The 22,704-nt window shown below is 36.5% G+C and overlaps 1 protein-coding gene across 2 annotated transcripts; it reads left to right on the forward strand.

The window, feature by feature from the left end:
- The first annotated feature begins 142 nt into the window (after window positions 1-142).
- Window positions 143-18,588, forward strand: CEP76 (centrosomal protein 76). 2 transcript variants are annotated; one of them, XM_082667979.1, is made up of 12 exons: window positions 143-287; window positions 976-1,131; window positions 2,191-2,272; window positions 2,896-3,120; window positions 4,241-4,426; window positions 6,302-6,399; window positions 6,995-7,123; window positions 9,201-9,389; window positions 12,170-12,336; window positions 13,373-13,706; window positions 15,784-16,001; window positions 16,781-18,588. In XM_082667979.1, exons 1-12 carry the CDS (start codon window positions 225-227, stop codon window positions 16,917-16,919), a joined length of 1,986 nt encoding a protein of 661 aa, XP_082524105.1. In that variant the 5' UTR covers window positions 143-224; the 3' UTR covers window positions 16,920-18,588. The 2 variants fall into 2 exon arrangements, with proteins under 2 accessions (XP_082524105.1, XP_082524104.1); XM_082667978.1 differs by lacking the exons at window positions 143-287; window positions 976-1,131 and having other exon boundaries at window positions 2,238-2,272; window positions 2,934-3,120.
- Window positions 18,589-22,704: the final 4,116 nt, after the last annotated feature.

Below are 22,704 nucleotides of genomic sequence, written 5' to 3' on the forward strand. Positions count from 1 at the left end.
CCGCGCGGAGGCGGCGGGCGGGGCCGACCGGGGGGCGCTGGCCGAGATGACTGACAGGCGGCGCGGGGGCAGCCCGGCCGCCGTTTGGAAACTGCAGTTGGCGCCGCCAGGTTTCCCCGCCGGCCAGACGCGGCGGCCCGGGAGCGCGCGAGTCGAGCGGTCGCGGGCTCTCGCTCCGCCGCGGAGACGCTGCGGCGGCCGGGGAGCCCGAAGGGGAGCCCAGCATGTCGCTGCCTCCGGAGAAGGCGTCCGAGCTGAAGCAGCTCATCCACCAGCAGCTGAGCAAGGCGAGGCGGGGCGGGCGGCGGGGTCCGGGCTGGGGCGGGAGGCAAGCTCTGCGGAGTCGCGTCGAGCACAGCTGTGGGGCAGCAGGCCGTCGCTTCACCGGGGAGGTGGCGGCGGAGGGGCTGTCGGTGCTCTGGAGTGGAAGTGTTGCCGGTCCTTGGGGCTCAGCTGGGGCCCCGCAGCAGCCGCCTCCCGCCCGCCGCGTGCCTGTGCCGAGTGTCGGCGTCTTTCAGCCCCGCCGTGGTCTTGACACGGCATTGTGTCCCCCAGATTCATAAAGGGTCAGTCAGTTAACTCACGGTCACATCTAAAAAGTTGAAAGCTGACACTTAGCCTTTGATCGTCTCCTGCAGGTCTCTACTCTCAAAAAATTGGTTTCGGTTGAGTGTTATTTGTGGGGAAATGCTAGCAAAGGTAATAGATAAGCAGTAGAGCTTATTTTTAGAATTCGTACTAAAAAATTCATCTTTAAACGTGTTTTTCCTTTTAAAAACGTTATCTTTATTCTCAGTGAATTTCGGTGACAGTTTCACATTTATTGTTACTTTAGAGGTCTTTCTGAATTTAGTCTACACTCTCATTATGATTATTTTTTGGGGGGCGGGTCAGTATTTTAGAAAGAGGTTAGCTAGTTGGCAATCTTTGACTGATTTGTAACGTTGTAAGCCGTAATGCGAGTTTTCTGCATAGATGGATGTCCATGGCAGGATAAGAGAAATCCTTGCTGAGACCATACGGGAAGAACTGGCACCTGATCAACAACAGTTATCAACGGAAGATTTGATCAAAGCCCTTAGACGCCGGGGAATCATTGATGATGTGATGAAAGAACTTAATTTTGTTACTGTGAGTAATCTTTTAGAGGAAAAAATTTGAGAGTCTAAGTATATTCTCATGCTTACTGCTGCTCGTAGGGTCCATATTTGGGGCCTCTCCTTTTAGTAAAACTACTTTTTAAATAAGACCATTTTGTCTAGTAATATCCTTGTCTCAAGTATGAGCTACTCTACTCTTGAATGGAGCAGGTAGGATTATGCCTCAGTGAAATTGGAGTTATGGACCTGATTATTCCCTTTGCAGTGAGAGTTTTCTCTTGTTATTTTCTAGGTCTGTAACTTTAAGTATATATATTAGTCAAATTAGTTCACTCCAACCTAATTCTTTTTTACTAATATTCTATAATTTTTCTAGATTAAGCTTATTTTTAAAATAAACACATTCTTTTGGCACTGTGTTTTCTAAGATGAACAAATTATCAGTTTCTTTAAGAAAATAATTGTCTGCCTAAGAACCTTCAAATCTTTTCATACAAATAGGTCAGTAGTGAGGTGATAGCCTCTCAGTACACAAATTAGTAAGTAGGTCTTCTTTTGAAACTGAGGCAATAATGAGAGACTGTGACCTCAATACCTAGGTAATATATTGTGAAAATTGGATGGACTTCATAATACACCAGGGAATAAGTGTTTTAGTACAGCATCCTTTTTTGGTTTTTGAGGTTTATAAACTCATTTGTTATAAAAATTGACCTAGTAACAGCTTCTGCTGTGTGAATGTGTCACTTCCTTATTAAAATCAGTTCTGGTCCTGGTGGAATCACAAGCCGGATGTTATATGAGGTTTGGAGAAAATTTAACCTTTTGTAAAGTGTTAAGAATTTGTTTTAGCATTCTGTGGACATGGCTTGAACATTAATTCCTTCGTGTTAGACTTTAGGAGTGACCAGTTGCATTACTGTTTTGGCAGGCTTTTCATTATTTTAACTATGCTAGGAAAGTAAGGACATTTTGAGGGGATTTTATCCTATCTACTTTTGGTTCAGTTCTTAGTCCCATTATTGGCATTTCCTTGCTTAACTATAATTTTTGTTTTCTAATTTGTTTTGATTTTTTTCTGCCATTCTAGGATAATGTTGATCAAGAACTCCCTTCCTCTCCAAAACAACCTGTTGGCTTTACTGACAGACAATCAACGTTGTTAAAAAAAAGTATGTATATTTCTTTTTAACATTAATTTAGTTGTGGATAGTACTGCATATTGATGGGCTGTACTGTTTGGTATTTGATAGAAAACATTTCGATTTTTTTTTTCCAGAATGAGATACTTATATTTTTGTGATTAATCATCCAAAAAACTTAGATTCTATTTTGCATGAAGTATATCAGAAGATTTAATGTATAGCTGGGTGGAAGCAAAAACAGGACCACCTGTTTCTCATATTTTATTAATATATCTTATAAATTGTACAGCTTTGCTTTTTTAATGGCAATGTAATTATCTAACAAGTATACTAGCTGAGTTGGTAATTGACTGAATTGCTTTGTGGAGGTGAAGGAATGTTGGATAATCAACTAAAAAATAAAGGTATCCTAAACCTTGGCTCTGACTCCTTTCTAGCTGGGAGAAAGTAGCCAGAGTGTAAATTCAGAAAAAGATATCGTATTGGGTATCTTTTCTTCGCGGGGTACACAGGGGCCTGGTATCTAGTAAATATGTTACTCTTTATTTAGTCTTTGGTTTTATTTCTGTCAAGTTATTATTTCCTATTGTCTTGATCACATTGCTTAAGTTAATTGGCAGTTTCCTCATATATATTGCTACACTTTACAGCTAATATTGATCCAACACGGAGGTATCTTTACCTTCAGGTTTTGGGTGGAAAAGCTTTCTTGGAACATCTGCAAGAACCTGAGCCTTTACCAGGACAAGCTTGTTCAACCTTTACTTTATGTTTACATTTTCGAAACCAACGTTTTCGTTCTAAACCTGTTCCATGTGCCTGTGAACCAGATTTTCATGATGGCTTTTTACTTGAAGTACACAGAGAAAATTTAGGTAAGGAGCAATAATAAATTGCCATTTAATTTTGTAAATCTTTGTTAGGTTTTATTGCAGTACAACTTCTGCAATAAACAACTTCTGCTTAAGGAGAGATTTATAATGGATGAATCTCCCAGTCTTTTGTTTTATTTTTTTTCCCTCGCTGCTTTTTTCTACTTAAACTACTTACACCTACCTTCTTGCTTTATTTTTTGCAAATTAGTTTTCCCTGAATATTATTTTTTGACTGTTTTAATGGTTGGTTCTTTAGTAATAAAAATTTAAATGCTTGTTAGGTGGAGAATGAGACAGGATCCTTCTCATTTATGAAAGATGGCTAGATTTATGATGTCACATAACTTTTACAATCAAAGTTTAGATGTGAATCTATTACTCATTTTTATGACTTTAAAATTATGATGCTTGATTACTGTAATTATTTTACATTGTTTCTTTCTGTAAAGGTATCTTACATATTTTAGTTGTCAGTATCAAAATCTTTATAACATATTTGTAAACTTAACAGTTTTATAATTATACGTTCAGAATTTTAGATTACTGAGATGGCTAATGCACTACTAAAATTTTGTTACTTTTTACCCGGTGAAAAATGTTACCTTAATAAGGCAGTTAATGGCTTAAATTGCTAGCTCCAAGGTGCTGGATATTTCAGTTTTGTGTAGGTAATACAGTGGTTGTTTCTAGAGGCTTTGGGATAAAGGTATTTTATTCCTAAAATACCTTTATTAAAGGGGAATAATGGTATAATGGTACCTTTATTAAAGGGAAATATTAAAGGGGAATGTTGACATATTTGAAGGCCTTTTATTGTGGTAGCATATATTATTTATGTACTTTTGAAGAGCAGACTTACCTCTTAGAGGTCAGAAAACACCAATATGCATTAAGTAACTAAGTAACTTGTCACAGTTCCCCCAGTCCTCTCAAAAGTTAGTGATACAAATAGGACTGTACTTTTATTCCCAGTCTGTGTAGCATGCTTCCTGAGGCATTGCCAACTTGCTCTGTTTGATTTTATTTGTTTATTATTAGTATCCTTTTCAATGAATGTATTCTTTTACATTGGTCTAACTGGATATGTAATGTGGTGTAATTTTTTTGTTTATGTTACTAGGTGATGGAACTAGAATGGCTGATTCAACAACAATGTTATCAATAAGTGACCCAGTTCATATGGTGCTAATCAAAACAGACATATTTGCCGAGACCACTTTAGTAGCATCCTATTTTCTTGAATGGCGATCGGTTTTGGGCTCAGAAAATGGAGTGACCAATCTTACTGTGGAACTTATGGGTGTAGGTATGATGATTAATATCACTGTTACCTTTTTATAGCCACAGTTGGTTTGTAAATACATTTTACATTTTAAAAATGCCTTTTTAAGCCAAGGGGGAAACATGTAAAAAGAGTTTCATTGGAATTACAGTGGTTCTGTAATTACAGTTCTATAATTACAGTTACAGAACTTCACAGTCACTCTGGCCTTGTCTAAAGGAAAAAAATTTTTTTTCTGTGAGATGCATAAAGAAATCTTGACGGTTTTTTTCCTCCAAATTTATTTGCTATAAAGAAAGTTAAGATTCTTCACACACACACGAACGCACTCACCCATACGTGACAACCTCCATCCTAGCACAGCCCAGAGTACTGCACATCCCATCAGTGCCAGGGCCTTCCTGTACCAGCGGTTCTTGCAGAACATGGAGTAGGTATTCTTCTAACCTTTTACAGGTGGGAAAGGGGCTCAAAGAAGGGCTAATTTGCTCAATGTCAGTATCAATTGTAGTATTGTTTGAGAACGGAGATGGTACCTGTCTTGTCACCATTGTTTTCCTGGACTCTTGCATGCTACCTGATACGTAATACATATTTGCTAGTGGAATGAAAAACAAAATAAAACCTGCACTGTTTTAAACACTACATATTATGCAATTACTGGGTTGATCAAAAAGATCTTATGGAAAAACCTGGACGAACCTTTTGGCCGACCCAATACTTGTGGTATTGAAATTTGGTTACAGAGTTAAACTTGGCCAGTGGACAATAGAGCTTTAGTAATTTAGATTTTGATAAGTTAGAACCCAGAATACGTTTTTCCATAAGTAAATAGTAGGGAGAAAGCTCTATGTAGGAGATTTAAAAAAATATATATCTATTTATTTATTTGGCTGCGCTGGGTCTTAGTTGCAGCGTGCGGGATCTAGTTCCCTGAGCAGGGATTGAACCCGGGGCCCTTGCATTAGGAGTGCAGAGTCTTAACCACTGGACCACCAGGGAAGTCCCAGGATATTTATTCTCAAAAGAGATACCTATTATTTGTTTTCAAATATAGACCTAACACAATAGTCATAGAATGACCTGGAAATTTCTGATTCATCAAAGAAATATTAAATAGTTCTGGTATGAAGTATATTTGTTTTCTAATTCTTTAGATCCAGGCATGGATTAAAAATTTGTATGCACATGTAATGTGAAAAATGGGAAGGGATAAATGGAAATTTACTGTATGTGACAAAATGTATAAATATTTTCTGAGAATGAGGTGTTAACAATTGCTTTGTACTCAGCCATGAAAAGGAATGAAATTGGGTCATTTGTAGAGACGTGGATGGACCTAGGGAGTGTCATACAGAGTGAAGTAAGCCAGAAAGAGGAAAACAAATACCGTGTAATAATGCATATATGCAGAATCTAGAAAAATGGTACAGATGATCTTATTTGCAAAGCAGAAATAGAGACACAGATGTTGAGAACAAATGTATGGATACCAAGGGGGGGGGTGGGAAGAATTGGGAGACTGGGATTGACACATATACATTATTGATACTAAAAAAAAGAAGAAGAAAAAAAACCCAGTTGCTTTGACTTTGTTTTTAATGAAGATAAAAATCAAGAATCATAAATTCTTTAGGTCTGGAAAGTCCTTTAAAATGTGATTTGGAAGCTAAGAAAATAGGTAATCTCCTTATAACTAGATAAAGGCCTTTGAACAAAATAAAAACTAATTTGATTTGGTTCATTTTTAATATGAATATTAAAGATGACATTAAATATTATCTTTATTTCATGTAAGTGGTAAAGTACAAAAATTCTTAAATTATTTTGGTTGAACTTTGATTGACTAAATATATATAGTATTAAAACTTCTGAAGTTACATTTATTTACATTTACAGGCACAGAATCAAAAGTTTCTGTGGGAATTTTAAATATAAAACTTGAGATGTACCCACCACTCAATCAAACATTATCTCAGGAAGTAGTGAACACACAGGTAAATAATCCTGAATTTCTCTTCTTTGTGTGTGTGTTTTCATAGTAGTATATTTACCTGTTAATTGTAGAAAGTGTTCTCTTTTTAGAAAATTATCATTTGTTAGTTTTAAGCAAGAGAAGGACAATATGAATCATTATTTAAAAATTTTTGTCTGGGGTCAAAAATGGTGGCTCTGGGGCTTCCCTCGTGGCGCAGTGGTTGAGAGTCCGCCTGCCGATGCAGGGGACATGGGTTCGTGCCCTGGTCGGGGAGGATCCCACATGCCGTGGAGAAGCTGGGCCTGTGAGCCATGGCCGCTGAGCCTGCACGTCCGGAGCCTGTGCTCCGCAGCGGGAGAGGCCACAACAGTGAGAGGCCCGCATACCTCAAAAAAAAAAAAAAATGGTGGCTCTGACTACTGTATGGAGACTGGATTGTCCTGGGAAGTGTGAGAACAGGGAGACCAGTTAGGAGGCCCTTACAGACAAGCGATGGTGGTGTCTTCGATTAGGGTACTGGTAACGATGGAGAAAATGCAGAGATTTGTTACATATTTGAAGTAATTAATTAAGCAGAATGAATATAAATTGATATATATTTTTTAAATTTCAAGCTTGCTTTGGAACGTCAGAAAACTGCAGAGAAAGAGCGTTTATTTCTTGTGTATGCTAAGCAGTGGTGGAGAGAATATTTGCAAATTCGACCCTCACACAATTCACGGCTGGTTAAGATTTTTGCACAGGTTTGTAAGTTGTATGAGAAAAGCTTCACACCTGTATTTGAGATTTACTGTTGTAAATGTAAATTTCATTTAACTTCAATTTGTAAAATGTATTTATTTGAGATTTACTGTTGTAAATGTAAATTTCATTTAACTTGAATTTGTAAAATGTATTTATTCCAGACAAATGAAAGTTTATTTATAAAATAGAATGCTGAATTTGTAGTACTCTCTTACAGTAGTAAGTAGGTGAGTGACATAACACAATCTTTGTTTTATTTTGGTTTTCTTTTTCAATTGTTTTTCTAAACCTTTTTTGAATATATTTGATTTAAATTAGATGAAAACTCATTTTGTTTAACTTGGAGTGTGTCCTTGATAGATACTTTGTACTAAATAATTAAGTACTGGGACACTTTGCAATTTATATATAAATTCAACTTTCATGTGCAGAATTGGGAGTGTAGGCATGTATTTTTTTGTTAGGGTACTTTTTTAAGGCAAACAATATTGCATGTAATAATTTTATTTAACCCATATCTCTAAGCTGGTGATCAGCAATATTTTACAGCAATTTAGTTATGTATCTCTGCCTCTGTTGTTTATTTTTATTATAATTTAAAAATATTTATTTATTTTTATTTGGCTGTGCCAGGTCTTAGTTGGGCACGCGGGATCTTTAGTTGTAGCATGTGGGATCTAGTTCCCTAACCAGGGATCGAACCTGGGCCCTCTGCATTGGGAGCGCAGAGTCTTAAATGCTGGACCACCAGGGAAGTCCCTCTGCCGCTACTTTTTCTGTATCCTAAGCCCATTTTCTCTTATTAATGAACCAACATAAGATAAATGATCACATCCATTTTTTTTTTTTTTTACAGCTTCTGAGGAACCATTCAAATATTTTATATGTATTCAGCCTCGAGTAGGTGCTTTCATAGGAGTATAGTGTATTTTGGGTAGTATTTCTCAGATCCTATACATTTGTCTAGCTTTAACCTACATTCCCTAGATTTTAGAACAGACTAAAAATGGTTCAGTTTCTAGGTGAGGAGCTTGAGAATGGGAAACCTAGTTGACTGGTGGTGGAAATGCGGGAAGTGGCTTCTGACTTTCCAATAGCGTTGTCTATACGTTGAATGACTGGGCAGGTGACGTCAGGACAAGGGTGAAGAGAAACCAGTTGAGGTATAACTGGCTCCCTGCTGTCTATATAGTCTAGGGTGCGGTTATTCACTGCCCTGTGAATCCCGGACCAGAGGGGGGACCTGCACAGGGAGGGAGGGAGGAAGTGGATCAGAGAAATGGCACAGGGAAGAACTGAATAATGTCCTGTTGTGTATACATACACACCACACCTTCTTTATCCATTCACCCCTTGATGGACACTTAGGTGTTTCCATAACTTGGCCGTTATGAATAATGCTGCAGTGACCTGGGATGGCTGTGTAGGTATCTCTTTGAGATGCTGATTTCAGTAGCTTTGGATGTACATCCAGGAGTCGGATTGCTGGGTCGTACGATGGTTTAAGTTCTTACTGTCACAGGCTTTGGAGTCACATGGCTCAGTGTTTGAATCCTGGCTCTGTTGTGTAATAGCTGTAGCTTCAGTTTCTTTAACTTTATTTATTTATTATTGTATTTATTTATTTTTGGCTGCGTCGGGTCTTCGTTGCTGTGCGCCAGCTTTCTCTAGTTGCAGCGAGCGGAGGCTATTCTTCGTTGCAGTGTGTGGGCTTCTCATTGTGGTGGCTTCTCTAGTTGCAGAGCATGGGCTCTAGGTGTGTGGGCTTAAGTAGTTGTGGCATGAGGGCTCAGTAGTTGTGGCACGAGGGCTCAGTAGTTGTGGCACATGGGCTTAGTTGCTCTGCATGTAGCTTCAGTTTCTTTATTGATGAAATGAAAATAATAAGAGATGTTATGAGGATTAAAAGAAAAATTGCAGGCACAACACTCAGTAGCCTAGTGCTGCATGTCAGGTGAGCACTCAAGAAGTGGTGTCCAGAATTACTTCCTCTTATTAATGTATTCTAAGAAAAAGTGTTAAAATTGGGAATGATTAACCTGTCATTATAGATAATGTTTTCCCCTTCTCCTCCAGGATGAAAATGGGATAAATAGACCAGTCTGTTCTTATGTTAAACCACTTCGAGCTGGGAGGCTTCTGGATACTCCAAGGCAAGCAGCAAGATTTGTTAATGTCCTTGGTTATGAAAGAGCCCCTGTTATCGGAGGAGGAGGTAAACAGGAACAGTGGTGCACTCTGCTGGCCTTTCTCTGTAGAAACAAGGTATCCTACACACATAATAGAACTAAAAACCAGTACATCATAGTTATTGTGAGTTTATGGTATATTTGTAAAAGAATTAACTTCGGAAAAAAGTACGTATTGTAAATTTGAACAAGTCACGATCTTGTTTTCATCATTTTCCTTAACATTTAAATGTCAGTACATTAAAAAAAAAAACTTCACGGGATTCCCTGGTGGTGCCGTGGTTGAGAGTCCGCCTGCCGATGCAGAGGACATGGGTTTGTGCCCTGGTCCGGGAGGATCCCACATGCTGCGGAGCGGCTGGGCCCGTGAGCCATGGCCGCTGAGCCTGCGCGTCCGGAGCCTGTGCTCCGCAACGGGAGAGGCCACAGCGGTGAGAGGCCCGCGTACTGCAAAAAAACAAAAAAACAAAAAAAAACTTCACATCTTTATTTTCTCAAGTAATTTCTTATTTAACATAATGTGATTTTTGTGAGGTGTAGGGACCTACAAGCACTATAGTGTCAGAAACCAAGGTGGAGAGGTAAACAGTGAACTAGATATAGCACCAAGACCAGAACCATGGTCTTTTAGTACTATTTATGGGTTAAAATTTGCTTAGATGGTACTTTATTTTTTTTTTTTTTTGCGGTACGCGGGCCTCTCCCATTGCGGAGCACAGGCTCCAGACGCGCAGGCTCAGCGGCCATGGCTCACGGGCCCAGCCGCTCTGCGGCATGTGGGATCTTCCCGGACCGGGGCACGAACCCGTGTCCCCTGCATCGGCAGGCGGACTCTCAACCACTGCGCCACCAGGGAAGCCCGGTACTTTTTTTTTTTTAAAGAGAAAATGGCAGTTACAAATTGAATATGGAAAAAAAAATGTTGGATTGCACGGTATTTAGTTCCAAATATAAGTATATATTTAAGAATTTGTGTATATATATTGATGTTGAACGTAAATGATTTCAGTAAACTAGTTTTATATATTATGGTATATTTTCTAATTTTCTGTGTTCTAAAATTTTGATGATATTATGAAAACAAGACTATCTTTAGCATTCGAACTCTGTTGAAACACAACAGAAAAAATAAATTTCTTTAATGTATTATTGCTTTGAAATAATTTTTAGTCTGAAGTTGTGTAAATAGTACATATGGGTATTCACAAGGCAAAGCTTATACATTGCAAGAAACCATTTAGATTAGAGATTGATTTGTCAATTGGAAAGCTTTTTAAAGACAATTGAAAACAGTTAAACATTACTTATCAAAAAAATTATTTTGATTTATTCCCAAGTTGTAGTTCCCAGAAGTTGTATGTATGGATTTAAACTTAAAATAAAAATTTCAAATATAGTAGGAATGGTACATATTTTAAATTATTATCTAAATAATTCTTTTGTAAAACAAATAATCACCCCCTTTGATTCTCTGTTTTATTTTCTTTACCTGAGTTTATTTGAAGAGATAGCACAGCTTGACTTAGAAGTTTGAAAATTATTTAAAATATTTTTCTTGCACAAACAATAGCTTTACAACAGTAAAGGTGAAATTTCACCCATAATTCTATTTTTCATCTATTTTATATTTTTATGTTTCTCTCCTGTGTATATATGATTTTTCCATAATTATAATTGATATAAATAAAATTTTGTGCCCTGCTTTTATAAATTAGCATTATGTTTTGAACATTTTCCTATGTGTTGCTACAGTCATTATGATCTCCATCTTTTAATGGCTGAATAAAGTTTTCATGAGTTGATATACAAAATCTACTTAACTGTTTTGTTGTCATAGGATCTGTTTTGCCATCATAGGAACTGTTTCTTTTGGCTAAGTTAGGCTTGCTTCCAATTTTTTTGATATCACTGCGAATGAATTTTTGCATTGAATGTCTTTGGTTATATTGTTATTTTGAAATTTTTTTCTAATACAAAATCTCATGTATAGAAATAACTGGATCTAAAAGGTTGGATATTATATTTTTCAAAAGTCAATTTAACAATTATAAGGTGCTATTTGTTTTATTATTGTTAATTAAAAGACAGCAGTGTAGAGCCACTAATGCAAAATTTGGGGGGAAAGAAATCATCCCTCATTCTAACACTGACCTCAATAGTTATTTTTGCTTTTGTATATTACCTGTAGTCCTACACTTAAATATCTTCATATAATTATAGCCTTACTGTTTAATTAATTTTAATACTTTTTTCACAGAAAATATCAGATATTTTCTATTATTTTTGTTGTTTCATAATTTTTTAAAATTGTGAAAGTAATATAACATTATCAAAGAGAGTTTAGACAAGAGAAGGGGAAACTATATATATATAATCTACGCTAATTGTAGCTATTGTTGGTGTTCTGTTGTTCTTTTATCCAATCATTTTTTTCTATGTATGTATTTCCTTAAAACGATCATGTATAGATACTTTAATTCATTGTTTTAATTTAAGTTTGAGTATTTTCCTGTTTATTTTCATTTCCTACTATATGATTTGTCAGCTTGTGTGTTCATGCCCTTTAGCTATTTATCTTTAAATTCTTACTGCTTTCCTTCTATGTTGTATGAGTTTTTTATAAACTTTGGAATCTTAGAGTGTACATATTATGACTATCAGATTTGTAGGCACTGACTTTGTAAAATAGGTGCTTTTAAAATTTGTATGTTCTTTTTTTCCCTCATTGTTTTGGCTTAACACTGGACTAATGATTAAAAGTGAAAATTTAATAATACTTTTTATTTGCAATTTTGTATTTAAAGAGGAAACAATATGAAGGAGTAAATAGTTAATTTTACTTCCTTTCATTTCCAGGGAGACTGTGAAGACCATGCCAACCTCCTGTGCAGCCTCCTTCTCGGATATGGGCTGGAAGCCTTTGTCTGTGTCGGGACAAAGGCCAAGGGAGTGTCCCACGCGTGGGTTATGACGTGTGGGACTGATGGAACCATCACTTTTTGGGAGAGTTTAACAGGACACAGGTTTGTCAACTAAGTTTATAAGGATATTAACATGAGAGTGTAAATGTTGTAAACTATAGGTTCTTTGTTTGTATTGATGATACTCAAAGACACGTATTGATAATTTTGGTTATGTAAAAAATTACTTCAAGTAAGATAGCTAGGAACTAAACTCTAAGAAAATTTGTACACCTAAAATGTTCTTTACCAACATGATATTAATAAAAAATGAATTATGTCTATTTTTAATTTTGTGTAATTGGCTTATGTTTCTTCTTTTCTTTTCTTTTTGGCCGTGCGTGCCACGTGGCATGCGGGATCTTAGTTCCCCAAGAAGGGATTAAACCGCGCCCCCTGAAGTGGAAGTGTGGAGTCTTAACCACTGGACCACCAGGGATGTCCTGGCATATGTTTTTCCTGATGATCGTCCCTAAGCCTAAAAATAAATACAAGTTGTAAATCATTTCTTTTGAAAATTTGATGTGGTTACCAACTCTGTGTTGGTAAATCCACTGTACTTTTTTTCAATGTCATCAGATTTTGAAAGAGCGAAATGTTCCCTCCTTCCTGGAACATTCTCTTCCTTAGCTTCTCTCGTAGCACTGTGTTTCAGTTTTCATTATTCCTCTTTGGCTGTTCTCTGTTTTCCTTCATTTTATCTTCAAATGTGAGAGTTCCTGAAGGCACAGCCCTGGGCCCTCTTCTCATTTTCCTGGGTTTTCTTTTTCCTTGGTTGATAATCATTTTAATTAGTTGTACCTAAAAATGTGTAACTAAATTATTTTGTTATATGATAAATGTTTTTGATCTTAATGCTATACACAGAATATGTTCTTGTGTTAAAGGAATAAAATTGGTTCTATATCATAAGATGTGCCATACAGTTAACATAGAGTAATCAAATTGTGGAAATAGAAGAAAGAAAAACAAGTATTAAACTGTACTCTTGGGAAATAGTTATGACCTTAAGTGTTAGAATAATTTTTTTCCTCAGTAAGCTGCTGTTGTCTTATTTTTTAAGTTCTTATTATATAAAATTATGATTAACCTTTTTTAGGTACCTCCACAAACCTACGAGTCCTGATGAGCCTTCAGCTGCTGAACAGCCCAAACCGTTGTACCCGTATAGAACAATCGGTTGTGTTTTCAATCATCAGATGTTCCTGGGAAACTGTCAGCCCTCTGACTCAGTAGAAAGCTGTGTATTTGATTTGAATGATGAGTCCAAATGGAAACCCATGAGTGAGGAAGCAATTAAATCCGTTTGTGCTCCAGGGGCCACCACGTCCCTCCCTCCCTTCCCTCCGCTGTGTGCGTCCACGATCGATGCTTCGGTAACAAGCAATGAAATTGAAATGCAGCTCAGGCTACTCGTGTCCGAACACAGGAAGGTAATTAACACTGATGTTTGTGCTTTCCTGCAGTTTTTTCATTTGTTTATGTATTTAATAATTTGGGGGGCATGTAAAATAGTGCCAATCAATATTCTAGCCCTAAACAAAGCAAATTCAATCCCTTCCTTTATGAAGCTTGTAGTTTTGAAAATCATGAGAATAAAGTTCTGAGATTCAAAAATTTCTAAACTCACCAATACTTCGAGAATTTATTGCTTCCTTCTAGAAATGAAGAACGGTGGACTTGTTCAGACTTTTGTGAATTTGGATTTCCTCTTTTTAAAGTACTTACTCACATCATTCCCCATTGAAAATATTGGGTTAATTTTTTTCATATTCATTTTTTTCCAGGTTTGTTTAGTTTGTTTTGTTTTTCTATTACATTAAAGTAGGTAGATGTAAGATGGTATCCTCGTTGTGTCTTTAATTTGCATTTCCCTGATTGCTGATGAGATCAAGTTTCTTATTAGTCATTTAGATTTCTTTTGTAAAGGGCCTTAAAGGAAACATAAAAAGAACTAATCATAAAGGAAAAGATTAGTATATTTTAAGAACTTATTTTAAGAACTTATGTTCGTCAAAAGAAATCATTAAGAGAGTGAAAAAGCAGCCTTGGAGTGGGAAAAGTTATTTGCCACACATATAACCAACAAAAGACTAGAGTCCAAAACTTCTACAGAAGATTGATTTCTAATTCACCTTTTGGGATTCCCTAGTAGACTCCCCACCTTGGGTGAGCCCTGATACTCATGTTCCTTGAGACCATCAAAGGCAAGCTGATTATCAAGCATGTTCTCTGGGCTCCCAATTACTCTTAGCTTTGGCCTCTAAAATCTTACCTACTTGCCAACTCCTCAAAGCATTTAGGAATATGTTTTGGGAAGTATTTAATGTGGCATCTGTAGTGTGTTTGCAGCAATAGGTGGGTCAGGGCCCCAGCTCACTGCACTGCTGGAAGCCAAAGCCCCTGACTTGTGCCCTCCATTGCTTGTATTGCCTTTTAGTTTTCTTAGCTCCTGTTCACAAATGAAACCGATATTTTATTACATTGTAAGAGTTACTTTGTATAGAAAAAGAAAACAAAACTGAGCTGGATGCCATTGATGATCACTAGCTAAGTTAATGGTGTCTGTAAACCAGCAAGTGGGATTCGGAGGAAAAGTATAGGTGATCATAGACCTTGGAATCACTTGAAACCAGTTGTAACTGAATGTGAAATTAGATCTGTTATGATAATCAAAATATTTAGAATTTTGAGTTTGTTTGTAACATTAAAAAAAAATCACGTGTCTAGATAGCAATAGTTCATTTGATATTATAAATGACATTAGAATTGCCTTCAACATGTTTTAAGTTCCCTGAGGGCCTAAAGCCTGTGCTCTTCGGTACCTTTTACAGAATAAATGCTTGGTAAATATTTGAGCTTAATTATATATGCAATTGTTTGTTGACTTTTTTCCCATACTACAGTTGAATTTATGGTGGGAGCAATCAAATTAAGCAGATTCAACCTTGCTAAACTCTTTAAAGTTAAATAAAATGTGACCTCAGGGGGCTTCCCTGGTGGCTCAGTGGTTGAGAGTCCGCCTGCCAATGCAGGAGACATGGGTTCGTGCCCCGGTCCGGGAAGATCCCACATGCCGTGGAGCGGCTGGGCCCGTGAGCCATGGCCACTGAGCCTGCGTGTCTGGAGCCTGTGCTCCGCAACGGGAGAGGCCACAGCAGTGAGAGGCCCGCGTACCGCAAAAAAAAAAAAAAAAAAAAAAAAATGTGACCTCAGAATTCAGTGACACTCTGTCTTCCGCGGTAGGATGATTCCTTATGGTCTTGTGGATATTAAGGAAAGTACAGGATTTGGAGCCTTCACTAACATTGCATTGGCCGATTTTTGTTGTTTCTCTAAGAAGTAAAACCTGATACCTGAGGTTCCTTTTATAATTTTTACTTCTGTGTATCCTTATAATAATAGGAAGCTAAGAAAATTATGACAGGTTTTAAAAATCTCTTGGCATACAGTAAAATAATCAATTATTAAAATCAATAAAATAATCAATTTCCCTTTCGATTGCTGTAGGATCTTGGCCTCACTACTGTTTGGGAAGACCAGCTTTCCTATCTCTTATCACCCGCTCTGGCATCTTATGAATTTGAGCGTACAACCAGTATATCTGCGGGCAATGAAGAATTTCAGGACGCCATCAGGAGGGCTGTACCTGATGGTCACACATTTAAAGGGTTCCCGATACACTTTGTGTATAGAAATGCGCGGCGCGCCTTTGCCACATGTCTTCGGTAGGTGGATTGTAACATAGATGTTTCTGACTTAATCTCAGCCATCAGTATGGTTCTCATTTAGGAATGAGTTCAGAGTCACACAGGCAGCTCTTATGATACATCCTTCTGCCACAGGTTGTGATTCATTAGGACCGGAATGTAGCTCTAGAGAGTTCGGGATAATTTTCCCAATGGTTTTGGTGCAATCTAGTTGAGGATCACTGATCTTATATAGCGTCACTTTAAAAATTTATAGACTATGAGGAAATAGTTTATAATTTGAATAGTTTTACCAAAATTATAGAGCCATTGGTAGCAGAGACAGGATTTTTTTTTTTTTTTTTTTTGTGGTACACGGGCCTCTCACTGTTGTGGCCTCTCCCGTTGCGGAGCACAGGCTCCGGACACGCAGGCTCAGCGGCCATGGCTCACGGGCCCACCCGCTCCACGGCATGTGGGATCTTCCCGGACCAGGGCACGAACCCACGTCCCCTGCATCGGCAGGCGGACTCTCAGCCACTGCGCCACCAGGGAAGCCCCAGAGACAGGATTTTTAAAAATCTTTTTTTTTAACATCTTTATTGGAGTATAATTGCTTTACAATGGTGTGTTAGTTTCTGCTGTATAACAGGGTGAATCAGCTATACCTATACATATATCCCCGTATCTCCTCCCTCTTGCGTCTCCCTCCCACCCTCCCTATCCCTAAAAATCATTTTAAATACTGACTTTCTTGGGAATAAGAAAGTAAAACCTAAATTCATTTCTTAATTGAATACATTTTCTTTCTTCTGTAGGTCTCCTTTCTGTGAAGAAATAATCTGTTGCCGTGGAGACCAGGTGCGACTGGCAGTTCGTGTCCGAGTGTTTACTTACCCTGAATCTGCATGTGCTGTTTGGATCATGTTTGCTTGTAAATATCGCTCAGTACTATAGGACTAACTAACATTTCTATAAGAATATACCTGTATTTTATTGGAATTTTACACATTGTATTGATACATTACTAGCTGTTTAGAGGTTCATTATTTTAAAAATCACAGTCTGGCTTGGATGTCATATTTCACTTTTGTATATACCTGACTAATAATGTTTGAAAAAAATCATGATGTGTGTATTTAAAAATTAAGGATGAAAAACTTATATAAATCTGAGTGGAAGTTAGTATAAATTAAGTGTGTATCCTATTTTAATAAATGCTACTTTGTTTATAGGTAGTCAGTAGTTTAAATATGAATATAAAATTTACTCAGTTTTCTTTACATTAGCAGGTAATCAGAACGTTATTTGTCTAAGGGTTTGAGCCATAGTAAAATTAATATGATTATTATTTTTCATAGATTAATGGGATTATTTTATATAAGTTAGGAGACTTTAACTTCACAACAGATTTATTTATTACATAGATGAAAATACATTTTGATGAGTTTACCACTTTTGTGGTTTACCCATAACCATAGGGATATTTGTGGCTTTCCAGAGAGTTATGGGAAGATATGGATGCAGGAGCAGGGAAAAAACTAGTACCAGAAAAGCATAAATATTAGTAACAAAACAAACTGCACTTGAAAGTACACAAATAATTTATAAATATTTGTTAGTTTGATTCATTATAAAAGTGAATTGGGTATTTTAGAAAAAATTTATCATACCCTTTTGTTATGATGTTGAGAAATTGTTTTCTGTAATTAATATTGGCAGTCTGTTGCTGGCTGATTTTCTGTGGTCAGAGGATTCATTACTAGCCTCTCATGGAGTCCGTCTTCTGAAACCACAGTTTTTCTTTCTTTCTTTTTCCCTTTGTGGTAAAAACATCGATGTATATGTGATAAATCTAAATCAGAATTGTGTGTGAGGCCACTGAAAAATAAGCCTCTGTGAGCGCCTCCATGCCGATGTTTGATTTTAAATTGAGCACAGTGAGCGTTGAAGAAAGAGGCTGTAGCAGTTTGACTGTAAGAAGCTGCCTGATGGATTACTTTGCAGGTCCGTCAGCCTCTCTGCACAGCTCTCGGTTCAGTTCCTTCTCCCGCCGGGCTTCTTAGGAAAGTGACTGTGTACTGTTGGCTGTGCAAGTTATTCTTTTCATCACTTTAATTCACCATCACAAATAAGATGATTTAATGTTTTAAAAATTAAAGATATCCTAAAATTTACTTTTTGTTTTATTTTTACATATGATAACTATTTATGATTTCACTTATTTAAAAAATCTGAAAATATCTCTCCTGTATCAATTTTTATTGAAAACAATCAGGAGTTTCTTGAGAGATTGACATGACTTTAGAGGATTAGAGAGATATGAGTTAGACTTTTACTCTGTTGCTGGAATTACTCACAAAGCTATTGACAGAGAAATTGGCTTGTAGTTTTCAACTTCTGGAACAAACTCTTTATGAGGCACGTACTAAGAGGCAGACTGTATAATATATGAGATCAAGGCCGTGTTATCTTTGAGGCTGGGCTTTCTACCTTATTGTGCCAGAGTAACACAGGTACTTGTAATGCGCCTTTGGTGTAAATTCTAAAATAAATTTCCTTTTTATGCACTTTAATAGAGTCTGGCATGAATTAATATTTTCCTTTAAAGATGGTTTATTTCCAAATATTATTTCAGTCCTTTTATCACTAGAATTCTGCTATTCTTCTTACTAATTTTTCTTTTTAAAAATTAAATTTACCTTGTATATTTAGCTCTGTCATAAAAATTGTTTTTCTATTAAAATTGTAAACTTTTTAAAATATAATGCTTATATTGTGTTCTTTTTAAAAAAATATTTATATATTTATTTGGTTGTGCTGGGTTGTTTTTTTTTTAATATCTTTATTGGAGTATAATTGCTTTACAGTGGTGTGTTAGTTTCTGCTTTGTAACAAAGTGAATCAGCTATACATATATCCCCATATCTCCTCCCTCTTGTGTCTTCCTCCCACCCTCCCTATCCTACCCCTCTAGTTGGTCACAAAGCACCGAGCTGATCTCCCTGTGCTATGCGGCTGCTTCCCACTAGCTATCTATTTTATATTTGGTAGTATATATAAGTCCATGCCACTCTCTCACTTTGTCCAGTGCTGGGTCTTAAGTTGCAGGAGGTGGGCTCCTTTAGTTGCAACTCGCTGGCACCTTAGTTGCAGCAGGCAGGCTCCTTAGTTGTGGCATGCGAACTCTTAGTTATGGTATGTATGCATGTGGGATCTAGTTCCCTGGCCAGGGATTGAACCCAGGCCCCGGCCCCCTGCATTGGGAGCGCAGAATCTTAACCACTGCACCACCAGGGAAGTCCCTAATGTGTTCTTTTTGACAATATGTACACTAACATAGTTCTCTCTACATATGTAATATATAATAGGTATATTTATTTCATAGAATATCAGAAACCTAGAAGCTTCATTAGTCAAGCATGAACTTGTTGAATAAAACTTAACTAAATTCAGTTTCAACTAACTGAACACTCCAGGTGCCTTTAAGATATTTTCTAGTATTGAGGTATACATGTTTAGCTATGATCTGCAAAAGCATCTATAACCTGGCAGTTCTGGAAGGTACACACATTTGAAACCCATTTTTCTACTTCTTAACAAAGATAAGAGTTGAGCCAAATGAACTGAAGGCTTATATCTGAAAATAATATATCTCATAAAGTAGTATCCTGTGCCAGATATCTCACCATTGGAAGACATTAGTTATGAACCATGAATTGCTTAAACTAATTCAAACTTCTGGTTTCATGCTCTACTAAACAAGAAAATAGCTTAGGTTAGACTACAGTTTGCAGTTTCATAATTTTTTTTTCACTCAGATAACAATTTTTTACTTTCTACTTAAGTAGATAAGTATAGGAGTTAGATCTGTTTTTTAACATGCACCTACCTGTTATATCAATGAAAGTAGCATTGCTTTCCAGCAGTTGGTAGTTAAGAAATCATTTGAGACTAGCCAAAGCGTATGTAAAATCTTAACAAAATAACCAAACACATGAACTAGAAGCCATCTAATTTCGAAGAACCTTAACATATAGTTTATAGCATATTCTGCATCTAGAGCACAACTTCAGTTATAATTACAAATGCATGTTCCTGTTGTCCTGGTCTCTTCTGTTGTGCTGGTACCATACATTTTGATTATCACTACTTTGTTGTAAGTTTTGAAATTGGGAAGTGTGAGAGTCTTCCAACTTTGTCCTTTTTCAAGATTGTTTTGGCTATTCTGGGTCCTTTGCAATTTCATATGAATTTTAGAATCAGCTTGTCAATTTCTACAAAAAGGCAGGCAGGATTCTAGGTTGCCTTGAATTTGTGTCTTGCTTTGGGTAGTATCACCATCTTAATAATGCTAAACCTTATGATTCATGAGCTTGGGTTGTTTTCACATTTATTTTAAATCTTTAATTTCCTTCAACAATGTAGTGTTCAGAGTGTAAGTTTTGTACTTTTTTTTGTTAAATTTATTCCTATTATTATTTTTGATGCTATTGTAAATGGATTTTTTCCCTTAATTTTATTTTTGCATTGTTCATTGAAGGTGTACAGAAATACAATTGATTTCTGTATATTAATGTATCCTGCAACCTTGCTGAACTCACTTATTAGTTCTAATAGTTTTTTTCTTTTGATGGATTCCTTAGGATTTTCTTTATACACAATCAAGTTATCTGCAAGGAGAGATAGTTTTACTTCTTTTCTGATCTGGATGTATTTACTTATTCATTCACTTATTTGCCTAATTACCCTGGCTGGTACCCCCAAGCACAATGTTGAATAGAAGTGATGAAAGCGGACATCCTTGTCTTATTCATGATCTCAGGGGAAATCATCTAGTCTTTCACCATTAACTGTGATGTTAACTGGTTTTTTCATTGATGCCCTTTATTAGGTTGAGAGAGTTCCATTTTACTCCTCCTTTAAAAAAATTTTAATCACAAAAGGGTACTGGGTTTTGTCAAATACTCTTTCTGTGTCTATTAAGACGATTATGTGATTTTTGTTTCTTATTCTATTGATATGGCATATTACATGAATTAATTACCAAATGTTAAACCAACCGTGAATTTCTGGGACAAATTGTACTTGGTCAAGGTGTATAATTCTTTTTATATGTTGCTATGTTCAGTTCGCTAGTACTATTTTGTTGAGGATTTTTGTGTCCATATTCATAGGCGATACTGGTTTGTAGTTTACTTTCCTTGTGATGTCTTTGATTTTGGTATCAGAGTAACTGGTCTCACAAAATGAGTTGGAAGTGTTCCCCGCCCCCCGCCCGCTGCTTCTATTTTTGGGGAAGAGTTTGTGAAAAATTTTTGTCATTTCTCACTTTAACTGGTAGAATTTGGAAGCCATCTGGGCCTGGGTGTTACGTTGCGTAGTTTTTTGATTACTAAGTCAATCTCTTCAGGTGTTATAGGTCTATCCAGATTGTCTATTTTTTTTCTTAAGGCAGTTTTGGTAGTTTGTGTCTCTATAGGAATTTGTCCATTTCGTCTAAGTTATCTAATTTTGATGTATAATACAATTGTTCATAGTATTCCTTTATACCTTTTTATTCCTATAAGGTCAATGGTAATGTCCTCTCTTTCATTTCTTATTCTAGTAATTGGAGTCTGCTCTCTCTCCCTTTTTTTTTTCTTGGTCAGTCTAGCTAAGGGTTTGTCAATTTTGTTGATCTTTTCAAAGAATTGGGTTTTGGTTTTATTGATTTTTCTTTGTTTTTCTATTCCCTATTTCATTAATTTCCACCCTGATCTTTGTTATTTGTGTCCTTCTTGCTTTAGGTTTAGTTGCTCTTCTTTTTCTAGTGTAAGGTACACAGGTTATTGATTTGAGATTGTTCTTAATATAGTCATTTACAGCTATAAATTTTCCTCTAAGCACTGTTTTAGGTGCATCCCATAAGTTTTGGTATGTTGTTCTTCATTTTCCTCCATCTCAAAGTATTTTCTGATTTCCCATTTGATTTCTTCTTTAACCCATTGGCTATTTAGGAATGTGTTGATTTCCATGTATTTGTGAGTTACCCAATTTTTTCCCCTGCTACATTAATTTCTAATTTCATTTTATTGTGGTTGGGGAACATACTCTGTATTATTTCTATCTTTTTACATTTAGTGAGGTTTGTTTTATAATATACTGCTTATCCTGGAGAATGTTCACATGTGCACTTGAGAAAAATGTATATTCTGTTGTTGGATGGAGTGTTCTCTAGATGCCTGCTGGGCATAGTGTTGTTCAAATATTTCCTTGCTGATCTGTCCATTAGTGGTTCTAACCTAGTTGTTCAATCACTAATGAAAGTGGAATATTGAAGTCAACAACTGTTATTGTTGAATTGCCTATTTCTCCCTTCATTCCTGTCAGGTTTTTTCTTTTTTGCCATTCCATGCCACTTACAGGATCTTAGTTTCCTGACCAGGAATTGAACCCAGGCTCACAGCAGTGAAAGTGCAGAGCCCTAACCACTGGACCACGAGGGAAGTCTCCATTCCTGTCAGTTTTTGCTTCATGTATTTTGGTGCTCTGTTATATATATTTATAATTGTTATACGCATATATCCCTTTATCTCTAATAATATTTTTATTTATGTATAATAATATTTTTGTTTTAAACTCTGTTTTGTTTTCTTATGGTTGCTGTCTGCATGATTGTATCTTCTTCCATCCTTTAACTTTCAAGTAATCTGTATCTTTCAACATAAAGTGTATCTCCCATGGATGGCATATAGTAGAA

The sequence above is a fragment of the Grampus griseus genome (assembly GCF_964374135.1).
Source record: "Grampus griseus genome assembly, chromosome: 12".
In the NCBI taxonomy this organism is placed as follows: domain Eukaryota; kingdom Metazoa; phylum Chordata; class Mammalia; order Artiodactyla; family Delphinidae; genus Grampus; species Grampus griseus.

Coding starts and splice junctions, on each gene's coding strand:
- CEP76 (XM_082667979.1), top strand. CDS start 225: ATGTCGCTGCCTCCGGAGAAGGCGTCCGAGCTGAAGCAGCTCATCCAC. Junction 3,121..4,240: donor AGTACACAGAGAAAATTTAG/GTAAGGAGCAAT, acceptor TTATGTTACTAG/GTGATGGAACTAGAATGGCT. Junction 4,427..6,301: donor TGTGGAACTTATGGGTGTAG/GTATGATGATTA, acceptor TTACATTTACAG/GCACAGAATCAAAAGTTTCT.